Raw genomic sequence first — 20110 nt, 5'->3', positions numbered from 1 at the left:
TAAGACTGATGGTGCGAGAATGTTGACAGTTCTTCAAAACTTCAATTAAATGCATTTTTCAGACTAATACTATGAGTCAGTATTTAGTGAAATGTTTGTTTTCTTGCTTGTTGATGCTGTGAAAGTGAATTTAAAGCTGCTGCAACAAGTCAGAAACAAGCTTTACCCTTTAAATTAAAAACCATTAAAAATGAAAGCAGACAAACTGTGATAATGACAACTTGAAGAATACAAAATATGATTATCATATCGAAGGGTTTTTTTTAGAATAAAGCACAAGTGAAGCTCATCCCTGGTATTTCAGAAATGCTGAGATTCCATCTTCCTACCTTTCTAAATAATTTAACTGTTGTACTTTGAGAATTGTTATTCAACAAGTGTTTACACTCTTTTTTTACCATATTAATGCCATTCTGATAAGCATAACTTTATTTTTAATATTTAAAAACAGTTTTTAAAAAGATTTTAAGCACATTTTTATTAGATCTGTTTGATCTTGATAGGTTATTTTGTTTACACATCTTATGACGAGGTTTTAAAGTTTGAAACTGGATTTGTTTGTTTCTGTGTATTACCTAACCCTGCCCTACCTCACATATCGCGTTAGTTTAGCGGATTTCTGTTGGATCTTATTTTGAAACAGTCGCGGGAAGTTGCCGGAAGTTGTTGTTGCTCGGCTCCTCGGGGCGGCTCGTGCCTGGTATGACAGCAAAAAGCCTTTTTGTTTAGCTAAACTACAACGTTAGAACAATATTATGTGCTGCTAAAACAATGTATGTGGGTCGAGTTGGCTCATGCCACATGTTTTTATTGTGTTAACGAGAGTATCTGAGCGGCTCGTAGTTAGCTTAGCTTAGCTTAGTTTAGCCTAGCCTAGCTTATCTTAGCTTAGCCTAGCAGCGCGATGTTTACTACAGCTACAAACTTTAGTCGGAAATAAGTCAGACAAAGGTTAGACAGGACGTGACTGTCATGTTGTCTTTTCAGGCTTATCCTGGTCCTTGTGTGTGGCGGTGACACTTTATGACTTTTCGTGTTTGCGACGTCTTGGTTGAATTTACCGCCAATGACCGATATCTGTTTGGGTTATAACCGATATCAAATGTGCTCACATGGGGACCGATAATACAAAAAACAACTTATATCAGCACTAATATCAAAAAAACAACAAAGTTAAATACTGAGACAGAAACGTTGAAATAATAGGATCAGTGGTGAAAGAAGATCCAAGTGTTGGATTCAAGCTTACTGAAGTCTCCTAATGTTATCATCAAATGTGCTTAATTTCATTTTACAGAATGAGCTGCATTATATCATTGTATACTGAATATTATGGACAGAATGAGACATTTGAAGATGTTTCTGTGGGACAGTAGGACTGGTAATTTTCACTGATTTCTGACATTTTATAAACAAAATGATTAATTGAGAAAACTATCAGCAGATTGTTGTAATGATCATTGTAGTTCAATCAATTAGACATTAATAGCTTGTGTGCACAACATTAAAAAGATTATGTGAAATATAATTTAATATATTAACTAGAAGCTTCTAGGTATCATAAGGACCTAGTATTCATATAAAGTCACATAAAATGAAAATACTGAAAATAGATAAAGTACAGGCCTTCAGTTAGCAAATTCTGAAGGTTGTTCCAAACATTACTACCTGACATGACGTTTCAGTGACTGAATTTGTTCTTTATTTGTTTTGAACGTTTTCACTGTTCATCTTCTGTGTATGTATCTTTTGATTCACACTGATGTGTAACAGCTGGTACAAAGACGTGCAGAATGGGAATACATTTCCATACTGAGTGATATTGATTTCTAAACAACAGTCATGTTGGAATTAATCTGTTGTTCCCTCCATAGTTGCACTTAAAGTCAATGGAATAAAAAACTAAATTGTTTTGCAATCAGGCACATAACAGTGAAATTATTGCAGCCTTAGTCCAAACAATATTTATGAAATTGTGGTTCATACAGCCTCTACCTTTCCTCCAGGAATTACGCACAATGTCTGACCCAGTGGAAAATGGCATTTCTGAATATGACAGCATAGAAGATGAAGCTTTCCCTGCCCTCCCACCACCACACTCCCCGGGCCAGGGAGAGCAAGAGGGAGGAAATCCTTTTGCGAACGGTGAGAAGCTGCATGTCACCTGCTGTCAAAATCCATCTGTTAACATTTGAGTTGTTTTTAGTAGTTTAATTTCATATTGCAAAGATTTATACAATTATGGTAAGTCATTCGGAGGGGGTGACTTCAGTTGTAACAAAAAACACCTTCAGATGTCAAATGCTAGTCATGATTTGAGAGATCAACTTTGAATCTGTCCTGCTGATAGCTTTGCCCTATGTAACTGTCAAAGTGAAGCTGACCACCTGTCCTGTTGTCCTGTGGTGGGACTGATGCAGGGGAGGATGAAGATGAGGTGTCCAAGCTGGCTGAAGTCCCTGCTGCTAAAAGGAAATTAGTGAAGAAACCCCAGCCAAAACTGGACTCTCAGAGGTGACTCAGGCATCAGTACTTTTCATGACAAAGGATTAAACTGTATTAAAATGCAGAATAAATAAGTATTGAGTTTCTGCTGGTGTGAGGAAGTGAAGACACCATGTTATTTGTAGCTCTGCTTAAGGTCTTGAAGGTACTTTAAATAGAACTAATTACATATGACAGTTTTTCTTGCTGATGGATTTAAAAAGTATTCTGATTTATTGCAGAAGCCTGAGACTTGAGGTTGTAAATTGTTTTGCGTTTTTCAGAAAAGCAGCTCCAGGGTCACTAATTTTTGGCTTCATTAATAAAAAAGAAGTCAAGATCCTGGTGGGCCTAGTTTTATTACCTTCTACACTGCATAATTTAAAGCTGCACCAATCAATATTTTTATATATGAACAGTGGATTAAATGACTGTGAGCAATATGAAAGGGGTTGTTCATGGTGATGAACACACAAAGAATTATTACCTAGTGTTCTCTGGTTTTGCTCTCTCTTGGCTCTCATGAACTTTATTTCCACCAGCAGCACGGCAGCTGTTTTCAGCAGAAACTCTGAAAGCTGACTCTACACTATTTGCCCAATGGCTCATTTAGCTAAAGAGCCAAATGTTTCACTCCAGTTAGTGGAGACTCAGATGAGAGTGAATATTGGACGCATCTCCAAATAAATGCTAAAGTTGCTGGTTGTGCAAATAGGAAGTGTTTCTTATAACTATTTTATAAGCTGCTAATATGCCAGTGTTGTCTTTACAGCCTGGTCGATTGGCTCCAAGGGACCAAAGAATCAATGGGATCAGTTGGTGTTGAGAATTGAAATGTTTGTAGTTGACATGTTTTGTTTTTTTTTCTTCAGGTTGACCTCGGAAAGAGGACTTCCAGCTCTGCGAACGCTGTTTGACAATGTCCATTTCAAGGGCAAAGGTCATGAGGTAAGAGCTTGCAACAGATCAGTGAACAAACTCAAACATTACAGACACCTTGCCTGTTCTTTAATATCATATCATGCATTTACCCAGGGCTCCATAATGTCTGTGTTTGCCCAATCAGGCTGAGAACCTGCGGCTGCTGATGCAGAAGATGGAGAACTGGGCCCACAGGTTGTACCCCAAACTGCAGTTTGAAGACTTTATTGACAAAGTGGAGAAGCTCGGCAACAAGAAGGAGGTGCAGGTGGGGTGAAGATGTTGATGCTGGATATTTCCATAAAGTGTGCAGGGCTTCTGACTTCTGTGCTTCAAGTGTAACTGTCCTTTATTTTTCCTGTGGCAGACTTGTCTCAAACGGATACGACTGGATATGCCACTGACACACGAAGATTTTAGGGGTAAAGAGATTTAAAACACAGTTGGGATTTTCATTGTGTTCAAACAGGGTTACAAGTTATTTGTATTCAGAAATCTGGAGCCAACATCAACAGCCCACTATTTGTGGATTTTGTTCTGATGAGTGAAACCCAAAACAACCTCCCAAATGAGTAACACGTATGGGTAAAAAGATATTTCTGGGTTTTATTTGTTAATCAAGCCACACAAAACATAATAATATGAGATGGATCGAGGTTCATAATTATCCTGAAAACTTACCGTCACATGTAAAATGTTTTGTTAAAGGCGAAGAGGAGGCCGAGCCTGAATTGCAAGTATTTGGGGATCCGGATCCCTTTAGTGGAACGGACTTCCCTAATGACCTACAAGGGCCAGTCCACTCTACTCCAGCCCCAGCTGCTCCCTCCCTGACCGAGGAACAGCGCAGGCGAATGGAGCTGAACAGACAAAGGGCCCTGGAGAAGAGGCTCGCACGCCAGCAGCAAACAAGTAAGAGGCCACTTATTAGTTTGGTGAAGAAACAGGAGATAAGATTACCTGGATTACACAGCTGAGGCACAGTCAAAAATAAATATAATTACATAAAGAAGGTGAACCTCAGCCAGTCAATGACCAGCTGCACTGGAGGAATAACCAACATTCAGCCAGTGATTCCACTTCTGCTCATCAGAACAACAGGAACTACTTTCATTAGCATTTCATCTGTTATTTTCTTGATTAATTGTTGATTCAGTTAAATGTAAAACGTGAAAACACGCTTATGAAAATGTCCAATGTCTGACCAACAGTCGAAAATAAATTTCAGGTAAAAAAGTTTAAGTTGAATTTAGCAACCAAATTATTGCTGACTGCTTCATAAACTCATTTTATTTCTGTTTTTGGAACAAAGTTCAACAGTGTAACTCAAATTAAATTAGGTCTAGAGCTGCAGTGATGAGTTGATTTGTTTGGGCTGCTATTTTGATAAGCAGTTAATCATCAGAGTCATATTCTAAACAGAAATACCAAACATTCTGTGGTGGCAGCTTTATATTTGTCATGCACAATAATAAACTCAATATCTTTGGATTATTGTTGTTGTTTCATTATGAAACCTGCAGCCCCTCAGGTGTCATCTGCAGTCTAATTTATGGACAGATGTTAAATTGCACACATCTTGGGTTTTGCTCATTAAAACAAGTGTCCCACTCCGTTTTAATCTGAAAATCATTGTGTGTTCTTCCTTGTTCTCTCTAGATCCTTCAGACTCCCAGACTGTTGACACACCCACATCTGCAGATGAGTCCACATCTGTTTCCTCTGCAAATGTCCTCAACAGTTCTAACGATGAGGATGAGAATGTGGAGGATTTAGACAAGGAGCCAGCTGGTAGCGGCGCACAGCCACAAAATAATCCACTCAAAGACTCTGAGCCTTCAGCCAAATCCAGTCTGTGTGAGGAAGAGACGGAGATGAGCCAGAGCCCTGGGCGTCCACCCAGCACCGAGTGTCAGGACGAAGATTAATGCTCAAGTGCAGGACAAGCTCTTTGAGGTTGGGAGTGTCACCTGTATGGCAGAGGCTTCAAAATGAGCTTCACCTGTGCGAACTGTGGTCTGCAAAGGGCCAAACCAGTATGTACAAATTCCCAATTCCTGTTTTCATTGCTGCTGGTTTATGGTTGAAGATACACACCTGTGTTCTATGTCCCAAAAACACTGAGTCCATTTTCTGTTGTGGGATTTTGGGGTGCACATGTAAGGCTGTGGAGCTAAGTCCCTAGTGTTAATATGGAACTAAACAGGGCAGTTAACAGTTTATCAACTGGTCTCTAAAACTTCAGAAACCAGTAACAAAAAATGTCCGTCACATTTTGCTAAATCCTGAGCTGAAGTCTTCTTCCCCATCTGCAGGGATAATGCCCACAATCATTATTTTCATACGGAAAACAAAGCAGCCAATTGTCACATTTGAAGAGGTTTGTACAATTATAATAGTGACCAATTACTGTTCTATCAGTATTTAGCTTATTAATCAGTTCAGATGTAAGATTCAGCTGCCAGGCTCTGCCACTGACAGAATTTTGTTGGTTTATATGGGGTCAGTGCAGCACTGAACGTCTCTGCAGTAACGTTAAAGCTTTCTTGATGGATCACTGACAGCTGAATAGTTAGCGTCGAACCGTGTATGCGGGCTCAGCATGTGCGTTACGTTGGCCGTTGTGGTCTGAGCTTTGTTGCAGGTCTCTCCGATTGTTTCCTGCCCAGCTCTCTGCAGCCCATCTCAAAGTAGCAGCATCAAAACCCAGAGAAAGTAGTTTTAAAAAAAGCTTTGATTGTCAGTGCTGGAGCCTAAACTGGGAAACGCCTGTGAAACCGTGACCTTTGTTTTTATATTTTGTGTCTTTACCACTTTTTTAAAAACCAAACTGTAATAAACATTTCCTTACAAATTAAATACGAATAGTACATCACCTCATTTACAATCTTACTGCTTCACATACAAACTCTAACAGTGTATTTAAAGTCAGTGTTTATACGCTTCAATACAAAATACATGCATGTCTCTAATGCACGTTACACATGAGCTACAGTAATATTTGAATTGCTCATAAAAGGAAACACAAAATAAGTGAATTAATGTAGCTGTTTAATAACCATTATCACAATACATCCATGTTCTGAGAGAAAATAATGGCCAAACTATTGTTACTGAATTGGATGTAGGCCTCAAACATCGATACACTGAGATCAGTGTCAAACGCAGCATCGGTCGGGCCGTAAATACAGAAATACAGGAAAGTATTTTTCATCAATTTTGAAATGTTTAAAAGTGACACTCATTGATGCACCACATCAATAATTAATATTAGTTTTTGCTCTAAAATTGATTCCAATTCACATATTAGTATATGTTTGTATGTATAAGTGTGTGAGTAAATAAAAGGTCAGTGCTACAGTTTCATATCAAAATATATATAGTTTTCACTAAATAGTCTCATCAGTGACTTTGTCTTTTGGAGACTATCAACGTTCCCATAATATAAACAATTTAAAGTTTTCAGTGGCTTTAAACTACAATCCCCCCATTTTTATTATACTATAATAATTGAAACCACAGAATTAGCATTACTTGTTTTCAAAGACCTGATAATTACAAATGCTTAAAAAAGGTTATTATGCAGAAGAGATATTTTATGACGTGCTCACAGAGTAGTCATTCCATCATTTAAAGACTCATGAGTAAATAATGTGTCCGTTATTTCATTTAAAGCTAAATCCACACTATGCTGTTGTTGCACAGACCTGAGGAACCATTGCCAGGTCCATGAGAGCCAGCTCTCTGACCTCCTCCAGGAGCGAGTAGAGATTGGGAGTCTTGCTCTGGCGGAACTCTCGTTCCTCTTTGGAGAGTTTGGGGCGCTGAGCCTCCTTCTCCTGGGCCTGCTGGTGCGCCTCTTCGGCCAGACGCACCACCTCCTGAACCAGCTGGCAGCGGCCCTGTGACCCAGGCTGCTGAGACTCTGTGCTGCGATGAGGCTTGTTGCTGATAATCTCAAGGTTCAGACTGTCTGCGTGGCACTGTGTTGAGTGGACAGAAATACGAACCTGTGGGGACAACGTACGTCAAATTAATGTCCCTAAATTAAGAATATTTCCCCAAAGTCTAAACTTCGATGTGATTACTGCACATTCAACATAAACATCAATAGAGAGAAATAAATGATTGTCCAGCCTCTGAATTGTTGTGCGACTCACAGTAATGTGGTCAAACAGTCTGAAGGTGGAAGTGCCGCAGCCGGAGGTGGTGGAGATGTGGTCTGTGTATCGTCGCACCGAGCCGCTCTGCCACTCACAGCTGCCGTCCTGCCCTGCAGCCACCACCTGGCCCTCCCGACTCTTCATATAAACCGGCCCCTTCACGCCGTACCTGGGGCGAACACAGGTGTAGTGAGGGAAGCTGGGCTGCTGAAACATGGATCTAAATTTACCAACCAAATAACCAACAACAGTTTCTTACTCTGGGACAAACACCAACACGCCGTTTTCTCGGATGGAGTATATTACAGCGTCCGCCACGCAGCGCTCATCTGTCTCGGGATCTCTTTCTTTGAAGAAGAGACACTGAAACAACTCTGTGGATAACTTCTGGGCTCGCTGGGCTGCCTGGAAATCACATACAGAGGACGCAGCTCAGAGAAGACTGAGGTTATTTTATTTAACAAGTGGATCTCACAGCCACAGAACCTGACCCTGTTCTTGTTGTTGATATGTTGAGCCGTTTCTTCCAGTTCTTTGTTACTGGCTAATGCTTTGCAGGGGCCCACCCCCCTTTCCATCTCAATGGCTGCGGTAAGAAGGCGGTGGACCACGATGTCGGCGTAGCGACGGATGGGTGAGGTGAAGTGTGTGTAGCGGTCTAAAGCCAGACCTAAAGCCATGTGGAAAAACAGTATTGGTTTTAGTCTGAAAGAAATTATTACTTCCTAACAAGACAGATAATTCATGTGCATTCAAAATATGGTAACAACACAAGGAGCAAAAGCAACACCCATTAGTAAACAACACAAGCTCAGGGTCAGTGTCTTGGTGTACCATAATGGTAGTACTGGTCTTGAGACTGAGCTCCAGTGGACAAGTACAGAGCCTGTGACATAGCATGGGTGGCCATCATTCTCAGCAGCCTGTTCACCAGCGGGTCCTGTGGGTCCACAGCCTGGTTCAGAGAGTCAGCTAAAGCCTTGTTGGTCCTGGAGGAACAGAATTAAATGTTAGACGTGTTCATGAGCTGTGTGGGCTGACCACAATGTTTGAACCAAACCACGATGCAGGACAAAAACTAGAGTCTAGAGTCTAAATCCTTCACCTGGTACTGATGCTGAACCCCCTGGCTCTGGCGCTTTCCACCAGTTGGTTGAAGAACTCCTGCCGTGGTGGGGGGTGACACCGCAGCAGGGCCTGATGAGGAAAGGTCTCCTGGATCTTGCGCGCCACCCAGTGGTTGGCATAGATCATGCACTCGGCCACAGTCTCGTGCACCTCGAGGGGCTGACGGGGGACCAGGGCTGTGATGTTCTTCTCCTCGTCCAGTTGGGCACGCACCTGAAGAAGGAATGAAGAAATAATTAGACTCAAATGTGTGAAAAGAAACGAAAATCCAGAAAAAAAACACGTTCTCAGGGAAGTTATGTAGCTTGAGACTTTAACCTTCATGAAGACAAAATATTTTCTGATGAACAATAGCTGGTAGTGAAAATAATGTTAGTATTTATGCATATTTTACATTTTTTTACCAACAGCAAAACCCATAGAAATGACCAGAATGACAAATATTATATATCAAAGCCTGAAACAGCTTATTCCTGTGTGCACCATTGTTGAGCAAAACCTATTAAAAACAAATCTCAGTAGAAATTCTTCATTACCAAAAGCTCATACACTATCATTTATTTTGAACTAACGTCACAGACACTGTCCAGCTGGCCCAAATACTCGCTAGAGGAATATTTGTGAGCCGTTAAAAATGAATTGTTTTCAGCAGGAACCACTGGCCTTGGGCTTTAAAGCCCAGACAGAGCAGGAACTATTGTGAGCTGGGTTTTATTCTTTTCGTGAGATTACTGTTGACAATAAGTAAAATATAAAGTAAACCCAGTCTTATCCTTTAACATAACCCACATTCCCACTGGGCATCAAGCAGTGTCATTATGATATCATGTAAATTTACAACCACACCAGGGATGCGATCAATTTGCTCTTATTCCTTAAACAATTGTACAAACCGTTTGGCACCAAACACCAATTTAATGGCGTCTGCTGTAACAACACAATGTATCACACATATCTTAAAATAAAAGACAGTTTATTATAGAGAATTTTATAGATGAGCTACTGGAAGAGTTGGTATCAGGTTTTGACAGATGGCCAACCAACCATCTTAAATGAAACCCACTAGTCTAATGGGAAAACTGTCACCAGTTCACGGTGTAGTGGTCTGTATTCACACAGCCGTCATTACAATATTTCCACTGAAATTACTCTGATCTCGTGTTAAAAAATAAATTGACTGTTTTACTTTCTTTTCTTGTGTTTAGTAGCCACGTACAACACAGCGTTTGCAGCACGGTCCCATATTATACTCACTACTCATGTTCAAGTGATCTCACTTTAACATCCATTAACCGTATATCATAACCGCCTGAGGTCTTTGTTTATTACAGCATGTTGTATTTGTGCTACAGCTGACATGTAATGTGGGATGGAGCATTTCAGTGGTATGACGAGTTCATCCACTGGGCATTGATCACAGCAGACACTGTTATTTCAGGAACGCATTGCATGAAAAATCAACTTTCAAATTGTTTGAAAACAAAAAGCAGGATAGTTTCTTAGTTGAAACAAAACCAAAACAACAAATGAAAAAAAAACAAGCGTTACCTCCACCCCCTCCAGTTCCAGAGCTCCTCCTCTGTCTCGCTGTGCTCGGAGGTGCCTGGCTACATGTGTGAGCATCTCCAGGGCCTGGGTGAGTTCCGCTAACTTAGCGTCCTTCTCCTCAGAGCCGAGCTCGGCCAGCTCCGGCACCTCGGCCGGCTCTCCGTCGAGGAGAGCCTGGGCCAGCTCGTAGTGGAGCTGGTAGGAGGAGCGGATCAGCGTGCGCCCGTACCACACCTTGTTGACAGCGAGCGTCTGTGCATCGAGCTCCCACAGCACGCTCATTGCATACCTGGGATTGAGAGTGTACACATTTGCATATCAGTGTCCTGACAGACTCTTTTAGTGCGTTTTCGATTTTAGGGTAATGAACTAAATGAAACAAGCCGCTCACTGACCTGTCAACTCCTCCCAGTAGGGAGCAAAGGTCTGCACTGAGAACAGCAGGCAACATGTCATATCTGCGGTCTGCCAGATAGTAGGTTGTAGCCCTTAGAAAGACACAGTGAGACCACATTAGTGTGATTTGTTTCTTATTTTCATGAAGTAGACTTAGTTTAAAAAAAGACACTGAATGAAAAAATCCTCATAGGTGTCAGAGTCTGGTGCCCACAGTTTATCAGTCTCCTCTGGAACTGGCTCCTCACCTTGTACATGCCTCCAAATCAGTGAGTGAGCCTTCTTTGACAAAGTGGGTGACATCAGCGATGTGGACCCCCAGCTCCAGCAGCTTCCCGTCAGCAAAGCTACGTACCGACAGCGTGTCGTCCACATCCTCACAGCCCTGCGGGTCAATGCTGAACACCAAGTGACTCTCTCTGAGGTCTCGCCGCTCGGCCGCCTGCACGGGATCCACCCTCCATGGTTTCTCAGGAGAGTTGACTGGCATCTCTCTCAGCTAAGGACAGACAGACACAGTCCCAGAGGACAAACATAAGGGACTGAAGATCTCACAAAAACAGATGTGCATCACTCACGCCAAAGTAATGTATGAATAATTCATTTTGTCTACGCTTTGGGCTGAAACAATCAGGTACGGTGTGCTCTGCTGAGACACTTCTTTGACCTGGAGTTATACACTACAAAATAAAAGGCACAATATGAATCAGAGTGAACAGAAAAGGTGATTAAATTCTGTAGTGTCCTTGGATTGTCTTATGAACAGAGGAAGCCATGCTGTGCTGTTTGCACTGTGAGAGAAAAACACATATGTAGTTTGTAGTTGAACAGCAGCGTCTGCCTCAGTGTGTACGTATGACATTTATATGTGGTTCAATTCCCGATGGAGAAGCTTCTCTGCTGACCTGCGCATCTGAGAATGGAGCCACGTGGATGCAGTTCTCTATGAGGACGGTCTGGACCTCTGTCTCGAGCTCTCCAGCCCGACCCAGAACCCGCACGGTGTGGCCGTTGGGATACAGTGACGTACTTTCCCATGAATCGATGCGCACCACCACTCTGTGGTCCTGGGTGAAGAAAACATGGGGGACATTGCATTGCATCACACCTCAACCCTTCTGTTTGCCCCTGCTGCCAAAAAACCGGCAAACTTTTGAAGTAGGTATAATGATGTAACATCAGAAATGTTCTGTTTGCCCAAAACGACTTAACCTCAGCAGCTCAGATAAGAATCATGAAATATCAAGATGTCAAGAGCTGAATTAGCTTCCTTTTAAATTGGTGAATATCCTGTTAAATCTGACAGTTTAAAATATCCAGTGGAAGGGAAGCCAGACCTGCAGAGCATCAACCTGTTGAGTACTGATGCGGATCTTAGGGATGCGACGGTCCCAGGGAACAGTCAGGATACGCTGGGAATTCCTGCTCTGTGACTGAGTCCCCTCCCGAACAGGAAACGTTACCACGTAGTCCCTCCAGTTCCTCTGCAGGATCCCAACAACACGGCCTGTGGGTTTCAATATCACACATCAATGCAGGGCACAAATGGGTTAAACCTAAGGGAAGCACACTTTGCATTTTAGTGAAAAACACCTCATGTAAGCAGAAGTTTATTGAAAAAAAGACCCAAGTGGTGCATTTAGTAATAAAAACATGTTAATGCGGCACAGACAGATTAGACAGAGGAATGAGAGAATAAGAACAGCTTCAGTACACAACTATAATCCTTTATACGTTGGAAATGGCCAGCTACACTGAAAACTAGTTCTCGGCCCATGGCTGAGATTCCATTAAATATGAGTGAAGCTAGTTGTTGATGTCCTGTCCACTAACCAAAGATAAAGAACAGAGAGAAACGCTCCTGCTCATCGGGGTCAATGAGTTTAGTCAGCGTGGACGCTCCCACCTGTCGGCAGTGGTAAACTCCCGTCGTCCTCTCCGCTCTTCTCCTCCCCCTGACCCTCCGTCAGGGCTGTGACCTTCCCTCTCCACTCGCGCTTTGGCAACAACTCCACCGCAACCAGATCGCCGTGAACAGCTCGGTTGCGATTCTTACCACCACGAACCAGCACGCACAGACTCACATCTGAGACAGATGAGGACGGAGGGGGGGGGTGGAACAAGGGAAAAAGGGAAATGAGGGATGAGAGCTTGTCAAGAAGAAAATGTTTTATGGTGGTAAATATTAGTTAAATGTGCCTGGTCTGTCTGTGTGCAGAAGAAAAAGTTGTGAGGGTTGCTGCAGTTTTTCACCTGTGTTCTTGTTAGAAAACCCCTCTGTCATGATGGAAGCTTCAGTCTGTGCTCGGTGCTTGTCCACATTCAGGGTACCCTGAGAAAGAGGAAACGTTTTAGGAAAAGGTCAGATCACTTTTAGAAAGAGCCACTGTTGTTTTTACCTGAGCCCAGAAATAACATGATAACGAGGCCAGTGCATCATTTTACTACAGGAGCTGGTGCTCAGCAGGAATATGCAGAGACTCCAGCCATTAAAAAGTTCTATGTGGAACTTCAGACAGTGACAACTATGCACAGACATTTGAAGGCATCCAGCAGGAGGTGGGGTACGGTCTGCAGATCAAGAGTCTGTGATGAGCTTTGTTACCTGCAGAAGTAAGTTTTATGTTTAAACGATGATTCTAAATAAATTCAATAAAAGCAACTGTTGAACACCCTCACGTTTTCTCACCGTGGTGTGATCTTTGAATAAATGTCAGATATAATGCGTCTTATTAAAAAACACTCTGCATCCAAAACCTGATCCAGTTTATTCGTCTGTGCCATAAAACTAGAACTAAAAACAAATCCCTGAGCTCCTCGTTACACTGGGCGACATGTTCCCTCATTATGAAAAATATGGGCCCAGTAGTTTATCTATTAACAGCATCACAGACAAGCAATGTGATGACTCTCACTGTGTCTGGAGTATTGTTCCTCCCTGTCCCTGGGACAGCCCCGAGGCTCTGGAGCTGATAACTGGCTAAGACTTGCTGAGTAACTAGATCCATATTTTACACATTTCTCCTTTCTTATTTTCCTGGAATTAGTTCTGCAACGATTATTCGAGTAAATCAAGAAACTCGATTACAAAAAATACTCGAAGCAAATTCTTTGCCTCTAGTATTTTACTTCGTTTAATTACTATCACTTGCGTTATCGGACCTGCTCCGCCTGGGGATCATTGTTCCACACGGACCGTAATCACTGTCGCACAGCGCATTTCCGTATCAAACGTTGGCGCCATGGCAGAGAGCGAAACAACTGTCCGTAAAAGGCAGAAAATGTCCAAAGTCTGGGATCGTTTCAAACTTAGAAACGACGACAACACGGTGCAATATGTGTGTGTGTTGTAAAGTAGAACTGGTGTAACACAACAGCACTTTGTCAATGCTTCAACATCTGGACAGGAAACATCCGGTTGGAAACGAACAGGTGTCTCACCCAGCGGAGCCGACACGAGGTAACGTCATTTCAAGCTAACCTGTCGTCTCTGTCAGGTATTACACAATAGTATTATATATATATATATATTTTATATTATTATATATAATTCAAAAATGCAACAGTCCAATTACTCGAGTAATCGCTAAAATATTTGGTAGAAAACTCGACCCCAAAAATAATCGGTAGCTGCAGCTCTAACGTTACCTGGAATGAATACTGTCAATACTCGTGCTACTTGTTGAATTAGCTGAACTACCAGTGATTTCGACCAGTATCTGTAAGATAAACCCCAGGAACGTGTTTGCAGTCTTCCTGGATGTTTAGGGTTTTTGCAGCAACATTTCAAGAATCTTTTTCTTAATTTGAACACGTTTTTTCCTCATTACACCCAAACCAGAATGATGGATTTGTTATTAAACTGTACCGAGATGTATCGTCCAGACTTGATTCCAGCCTCCAGGATTTCAGCAGGCAGATGTTCGGCGTACTCCTTCTCCGAGCCCTCGCTCTCCTTCTCTTGTAGCGCCTGAGAAATGGAGCTGTAGAGCTCATGGGCCGCGTCCAGCTGTTTCCAGAACCTCTGCAAATAATCCTGGCAAATAAAGAGACTGTTGGTGGTACCTTCAGGATCTTACGTCAGCCATGAGGTAATCAAAGTGTAGAGTTTGGTTATGACTTGGTCAGTATACACAGTAAATAAGTGAACTTTGGATGTTGTTATACAGAAGAACAGAAACACAGGAGCTGCATGTTAAGGCCCCAGGTTTTAACTGTATTTCTGAAAAGGTTTGGATTTTCCATGACTTTAGAACAGCCCACAGTCCGACCCTGGTGCCTGTTGCTGCGGAGGAGAAGTCAGTCAGCGGGACAAGTCAGAGCTGTTTGATTTGGTGGTAAAGCACACGAGCCAGGTTGCCAGATTGATGAAAGTTGCCAGAGACTGAAGGTGAATGTTTTAGCAGGTGCCCACAGTTTTATCTTTATTCTCACCCATATCAGAACCTCAGCCGTGATTGGATAATTCCTGTTCAAATGCAGGCTGGGAGTCCTACGTTTTTATGCCCTAAGGTTTGAACCTTCACTTTCTGAACCAGATATTTTCCAGCACAGTCGCTCGTGTATTGTGGTGATGATTCAGCCAGGACAGTTCCTCATATAGATTATGCAGAGGAACAGGCTTTTATTTCAGCAACCCAATAAGCCTGATAAAACTCCTCTCACTGCAAAATGTAATACACTCACTTCACATAGAGATTTTACCAAGAATCTTATCTGCTTTCTGACGGGAAAAATGGTGAAAACAGAAACAGAAAAAGGTACGACAACTCTTCATATGTATTCTAGACTAGACCTATAATATAACATAAGTCCATGGTGCTGTTGTGGGGCTCTCAGTCACGTCACATGATCCTCCCTGCAGATCAAATGATATGACTGAAAGCTACTAAATTCAGCTTGAGGTGAGGCTGTTTCCTCATACAGGCTGTGCATACGCCTGTTTTGGCTTTTGTGCTCCAACACAGTGGATTTAAAATCAACCAGTACACCTGAAGTTAAGAGCTGCCCATCGGCTTTATGAGGGTGCTCACTTCAGTAATGGCTGAACAAGGCAGCAGGACAATTAGAAGCCAACAGGTCATGTGGCTTCACACAAAGTGGACATTAAACTGCATGGCTGTTTGTCACCTTCAATCCAATGTGCTTGAGCCCAGACATGTGTCACAGCCCACATACTAACAGACTGCACTGCTGAACAGATGGGCCTTCCATTATATGGGCTGTGAGTGGTCATGTACTGTGCAGGTGTGTCACGCACCTGGATGGACAGGACGCACACTCCGGAGTTGAGCTTGTCGTACTGAGCCACAGCATCCTGATCCTCAGTGATCATCACTATATCCATCATCCCCGCCAGATGGTTATAGTACCATTCTGCTGCAGCGTACACACACCTACACACATGGCGCACACACAAACACAGACGGCGTTAATACACAAACTGAAGCACGAGGTGCATGCAGACAGCTTGCCTGTTAAAGCCCTAAACTTGGATATTCGGTATTTCATTACTCTGGCATATAAAACAACAATAACTCAAAATGACATTTCAATATTATAAAAAAATACAGAAATAAATAATTAACAACTTTGTTTATTGTCTCTGTTGTGTGGTAAAGTCGATTTAAGAGAGCAGACTGCACCTGCAGCCTTCAGTCTTTACAATTTAACTAAAAACTTCAGGTACATCTGTATAACACTGACTGACTGTATTACCAACAGCCACAGCATTAGGGCTAAAGCTTAATTACAACAAAAAATGACAGCAGGCAGTACTTTAAACCTGCCTCATCCTTCTGAGTAAGACTCGAACAGGGAGCCAGTAGGTGGTGACTGAACGTTTTCGTCGTCCTGACCATTTAATACCATTAGTGCTAAAATGACTGGTTGACGATTTGATCTAAAAACATGTTCTAATTGTGATAATTGGATACAAATATCGAACGTGTGCTTGTAACACCCTCATATTTTATTAAAAACATTTCGTGGCGCATAAGGAGGAGTGACTGATTGTTCGAGACATCTTAATAGACTGCAGGTAGAAAACAAGCAAAACAAAGTCTATAATCAAGTCAGCGCTGTACAGATGCCAATCTAAAGTGCTCTTGCTTTCTCTGTTATTATACCCGTCTTCAATCTGACGTGGAGGATAAACATCTTTAGAAATGCTAAAATTGCCCCTGTAGCCTTCAAGCCCATATGGAGCCAAGTCATTGTAAATGTCTGACTGACAGCTTAGCCAGCGGGGGGGCTGGTGCCAGCCTGTTGAATTCAGGTTTATACATTACTAAAACACATTTTTAAACTTTCATCTAAAATCTGCTGAAAGGCCCGGAAGAACCGATGCAGCACTGTTCTCGCCTGCTGGCTTTGTTGTCAAGAGTTTGGGCCTGGAATCAAGGATTCAAGGAATCAAAGTAGGGCACTGCCAAAAAAAACACCCATCGATACCGTGGCCTTTTCTAACTCTCAGCAACAATTCAAATAAGAGAATTTCTGACTATTGTTACGCTGGTTTCCTTCTCTGACAAAATTTCTGTAAAATCTTGTATTTTGTGAAATGAGAAACTGAAGGACGACGCTGGTATGAAAATGACGAGCACCGACCTGGTCTGCCACTTCTCCTGGCTCTCCCCTTTCTCTCGCGGACAGTAGGAATACTCTTGGAATTCGTTGGCAAACAGCACACAGTCGTGTCGAGGGTCTTTGAGTAGGTTTCGCAGTCGGTTGTATTGCCTTCACAGACACAAGGAGCTTACTACAACAATGATTACAGTCAGTTAAAGAAACACTTTGACAGTATCTTCTTTTACATTATGAGACAATTATATTTAGATATTAGAAAAGAGAAGCAGCAGAAAACTCATCGTACACGTGTTGTGTAATGTGCTTGTTTTTAAGTGAATGAAAAACTGCAGCAACAGACTCAACACGGCATCAGCCTGAGCTCTACCTGCTGCGTTTACCTGACTTTATGAAAAGCAAAGCTTCGCCTTATTAATGATGCAACATTTTAAACTGGCGGTGTGAGCAGAAATCAGAAACAAATTGCAGTAAGGCCTTGTGGGACTCCTTATTTACAGTTTGTCAAAAACACTCCTGCATGTCTGTGTGGGAGAAGTAATTCAAGTCACATTTAGCTTCGTCAGCAGAACTTTGATCTAATGAGGTTGACTCCTGCCCACGCTTCACACACTCGTGCAGGTAGGTTGTCACCAGAGGTTTAATCCAAAAGGGGCTTTAGGAATTCAGTGTTTTGACCATGTGAGCTGTACTGATGCCTTCAGTGTGTCTGCAGCTGGTTTTCTGTTTTACGTCTGCTGATATGAAAATAATCCTGCAAGACAGACCACCAGCAGACTTACAGCTTACGAGTTAGAGGCACTCCTTCCTCTGAGAGACTTTAAAGCTTTACTTGATATTTCTAATGTTATTTGCCTTAATTAGTTTGGGGTTCTGTGTGTGTGTGTGTGTGTGTGTGTGTGTGTGTGTGTGTGTGTGTGTGTGTGTGTGTGTGTGGTGGTTGTTAATTGACCTTTCTTGTGATCTTCTGTCTTTGTAATTTGGTCTCTGGTCTCTCTTGCAATGAGATCTTAATCTCTCAGAGATTTCCTGAAACTACCTAACTTGATTAAACAATATATTATGTGAATGTTTGGCGAGTGTTACCTGCGTCCTTTGCTGTGCTGCACAGCCTGGCAGGCGGTCTGGGTAAAAACGATGCCCCGCAGCTCTTGGAACTCCAGTATCTCCAGGTAGTCCACCACCACCGTGGCGTCAGGCACCACGTAGTGGGTCAGATCTCGAGGCAGCACTTTACCATCTGTTTGGAAAGTTGGTAAAGACGCCATAGACATTTTTGAAACTCACCTGTGTTTCTCCTCCGTAGCAGGCCGGTCTTTGCAAGCCTCATGGGAACAGTGTGAACTCATAACTAGCAGTGTCATTGTGTAGACCAGGGGCGTCCAGCCCATGATCCTCCTCCTGCTTGTTTGTCAACTAACCCTGCCCCGCCCACTGCTGATTACCTGGATCAGGTGTGTTCAGGTCATTAGAATCTGGAAGATACCATCTGAGATGAGGGTGGAACTGGGGGAAGACAAAATGAATTGGTACCTTCCAGCTTCTGATTGGCAGAACACACCTGGGCCAGGTAATCATCCTAGGTAAGGCAGTGCCCACCTGTGGTGTGGACTGTAGTGCACCTGTCATTTCCCTGATGCAGCTGGTGGACAGGGTGTGTTATAACAGGTGTTCTGTTGGACTTTACAGTGCAGGGGCATATTTTTCCAGTACTTTTCTGATTCTGGTGTTTAATAGAGTTGAGTTACCAAGATTCTGTTACAGCCTCGACTATAAAACCACATGTCAAAGGACTTTTGCTGTTCTCACACTGTGGGTGGACATTCTTGTTTTCCTAACCTGGTTGTTTTAAACTGCTTGAGCTGAAACACGCTTCACTTCAACAATAATAGAATCACTGCACAATTGGAGCCGTTTAGCATGTTTGTGACCGTGCCCTCAGACTGTAACATAAAAGTATCGATCAATCAATCTGTCAATCAATCAATCTGTCAATCAATCAACCTGTCTAACTGCTGAGGTCTGTTCGACCTTTGATGATCAATAGAAACGTAAATACACGCGGAGCTGTGTCCTAAATGTGTGTGTCCGGTTATTGTGGTTATTTGTTATTGTGTGTGTGTGTGTGTGTAGTGGAGCAGGCGGTAACGTAAAGTGTTGTGGCGCGTGTCGGTGTGTCTCAGTTAGCTCGGGCCGGTTTACCGTGCGCACAGTCCGCCTGGCACCGGGAGCTGTAGCAGGGAACCCGCTCCCTCAGATAGTGTTCCCGGACCACACGGACCTTCCGGCCCCGGCAGCTTTTCAAATGCAAAATCTTCTCGGTCTTGATCATGTTCGGGTTCGGGTTCGGGTTCGATCCACGTGTCGCTGGCTGCGCGCGTTAATCCGCGGGTTTGTTGTTTACCATCAACACCGACCGTAAACATCCGCGCTCAACTTAAGGGAAGTACGGCGAACGCGTTGACGTCATGACGCACACGCGGGCCCCTCTGGTTGCGTTCACGTGCTGTTGGACATGAGGAAATTGCCAGGTGGGTTCAGTCGTCAGAAGCTGGAAGATACCGCTTGAGATGAAGGTGGAGTGGAGGAAGTTAAAGTGAATTGGTATCTTCCAGCTTCTGGCTGACTGGACACACCTGGTGCAGGTGATCAGCAGTGGGTGGGGCAGGGACATATGGAAAACAAGCGGGACAGTTGCCTTCAAGGACCATGGGCTCACATGGCATCTGACTGTGGTTCATTTGGACACAGCAGATAAAGCTGTTTCCTGTGTGGGCACCGACATGTTTGCCATCACACATTTAAAGTTACGAGTTAATTTCACTTATTGTTCCACATTGTCCTGAAATGTAAATACAACCGCAGCTAATACAAGCTAACCTGTC

General features: G+C 42.9%; 2 protein-coding genes across 4 annotated transcripts; one reads left to right on the top strand and one right to left on the bottom strand.

Moving 5' to 3' along the window:
- Positions 1-648: 648 nt before the first annotated feature.
- Positions 649-6264, top strand: tipin (timeless interacting protein). 2 transcript variants are annotated; one of them, XM_026319945.1, is made up of 9 exons: positions 660-700; positions 1298-1381; positions 2007-2145; positions 2421-2514; positions 3357-3432; positions 3551-3673; positions 3773-3827; positions 4114-4317; positions 5065-6264. In XM_026319945.1, exons 3-9 carry the CDS (start codon positions 2019-2021, stop codon positions 5331-5333), a joined length of 948 nt encoding a protein of 315 aa, XP_026175730.1. In that variant the 5' UTR covers positions 660-700; positions 1298-1381; positions 2007-2018; the 3' UTR covers positions 5334-6264. The 2 variants fall into 2 exon arrangements, with proteins under 2 accessions (XP_026175729.1, XP_026175730.1); XM_026319944.1 differs by lacking the exon at positions 1298-1381 and having other exon boundaries at positions 649-700.
- Positions 6265-6439: 175 nt separating this feature from the next.
- Positions 6440-19568, bottom strand: dis3l (DIS3 like exosome 3'-5' exoribonuclease). Of its 2 annotated transcripts, XM_026319942.1 has the most exons (18): positions 19428-19557; positions 18312-18465; positions 17250-17378; positions 15901-16036; positions 14509-14676; positions 12894-12972; positions 12547-12726; positions 11978-12147; positions 11546-11707; positions 10889-11139; positions 10640-10732; positions 10245-10533; positions 8674-8909; positions 8403-8557; positions 8060-8238; positions 7828-7973; positions 7566-7737; positions 6440-7415 (listed from the first exon to the last, which is right to left on the bottom strand). In XM_026319942.1, exons 1-18 carry the CDS (start codon positions 19555-19557, stop codon positions 7092-7094), a joined length of 3153 nt encoding a protein of 1050 aa, XP_026175727.1. In that variant the 3' UTR covers positions 6440-7091. The 2 variants fall into 2 exon arrangements, with proteins under 2 accessions (XP_026175727.1, XP_026175728.1); XM_026319943.2 differs by having other exon boundaries at positions 17250-17400; positions 18312-19568.
- Between the last annotated feature and the right edge of the window lie 542 nt (positions 19569-20110).

The sequence above is a fragment of the Mastacembelus armatus genome, chromosome 3 (genome assembly GCF_900324485.2).
Source record: "Mastacembelus armatus chromosome 3, fMasArm1.2, whole genome shotgun sequence".
NCBI lineage: Eukaryota > Metazoa > Chordata > Actinopteri > Synbranchiformes > Mastacembelidae > Mastacembelus > Mastacembelus armatus.
This window is presented reverse-complemented; position numbering and strand designations above follow the sequence as displayed.

Bases quoted from the DNA above. Each gene is read 5' to 3' on its own strand.
- tipin (XM_026319944.1), top strand. From the start codon at position 2,019: ATGTCTGACCCAGTGGAAAATGGCATTTCTGAATATGACAGCATAGAA. The intron at 2,146-2,420 runs GTGAGAAGCTGC...GGACTGATGCAG, and splicing joins AGGAAATCCTTTTGCGAACG to GGGAGGATGAAGATGAGGTG. The intron at 3,828-4,113 runs GTAAAGAGATTT...GTTTTGTTAAAG, and splicing joins GACACACGAAGATTTTAGGG to GCGAAGAGGAGGCCGAGCCT.
- dis3l (XM_026319942.1), bottom strand. From the start codon at position 19,557: ATGATCAAGACCGAGAAGATTTTGCATTTGAAAAGCTGCCGGGGCCGG. The intron at 11,708-11,977 runs GTCTGGCTTCCC...TTCTTCACCCAG, and splicing joins AACAGGTTGATGCTCTGCAG to GACCACAGAGTGGTGGTGCG. The intron at 8,239-8,402 runs GTACACCAAGAC...ACATGGCTTTAG, and splicing joins AGACCAGTACTACCATTATG to GTCTGGCTTTAGACCGCTAC.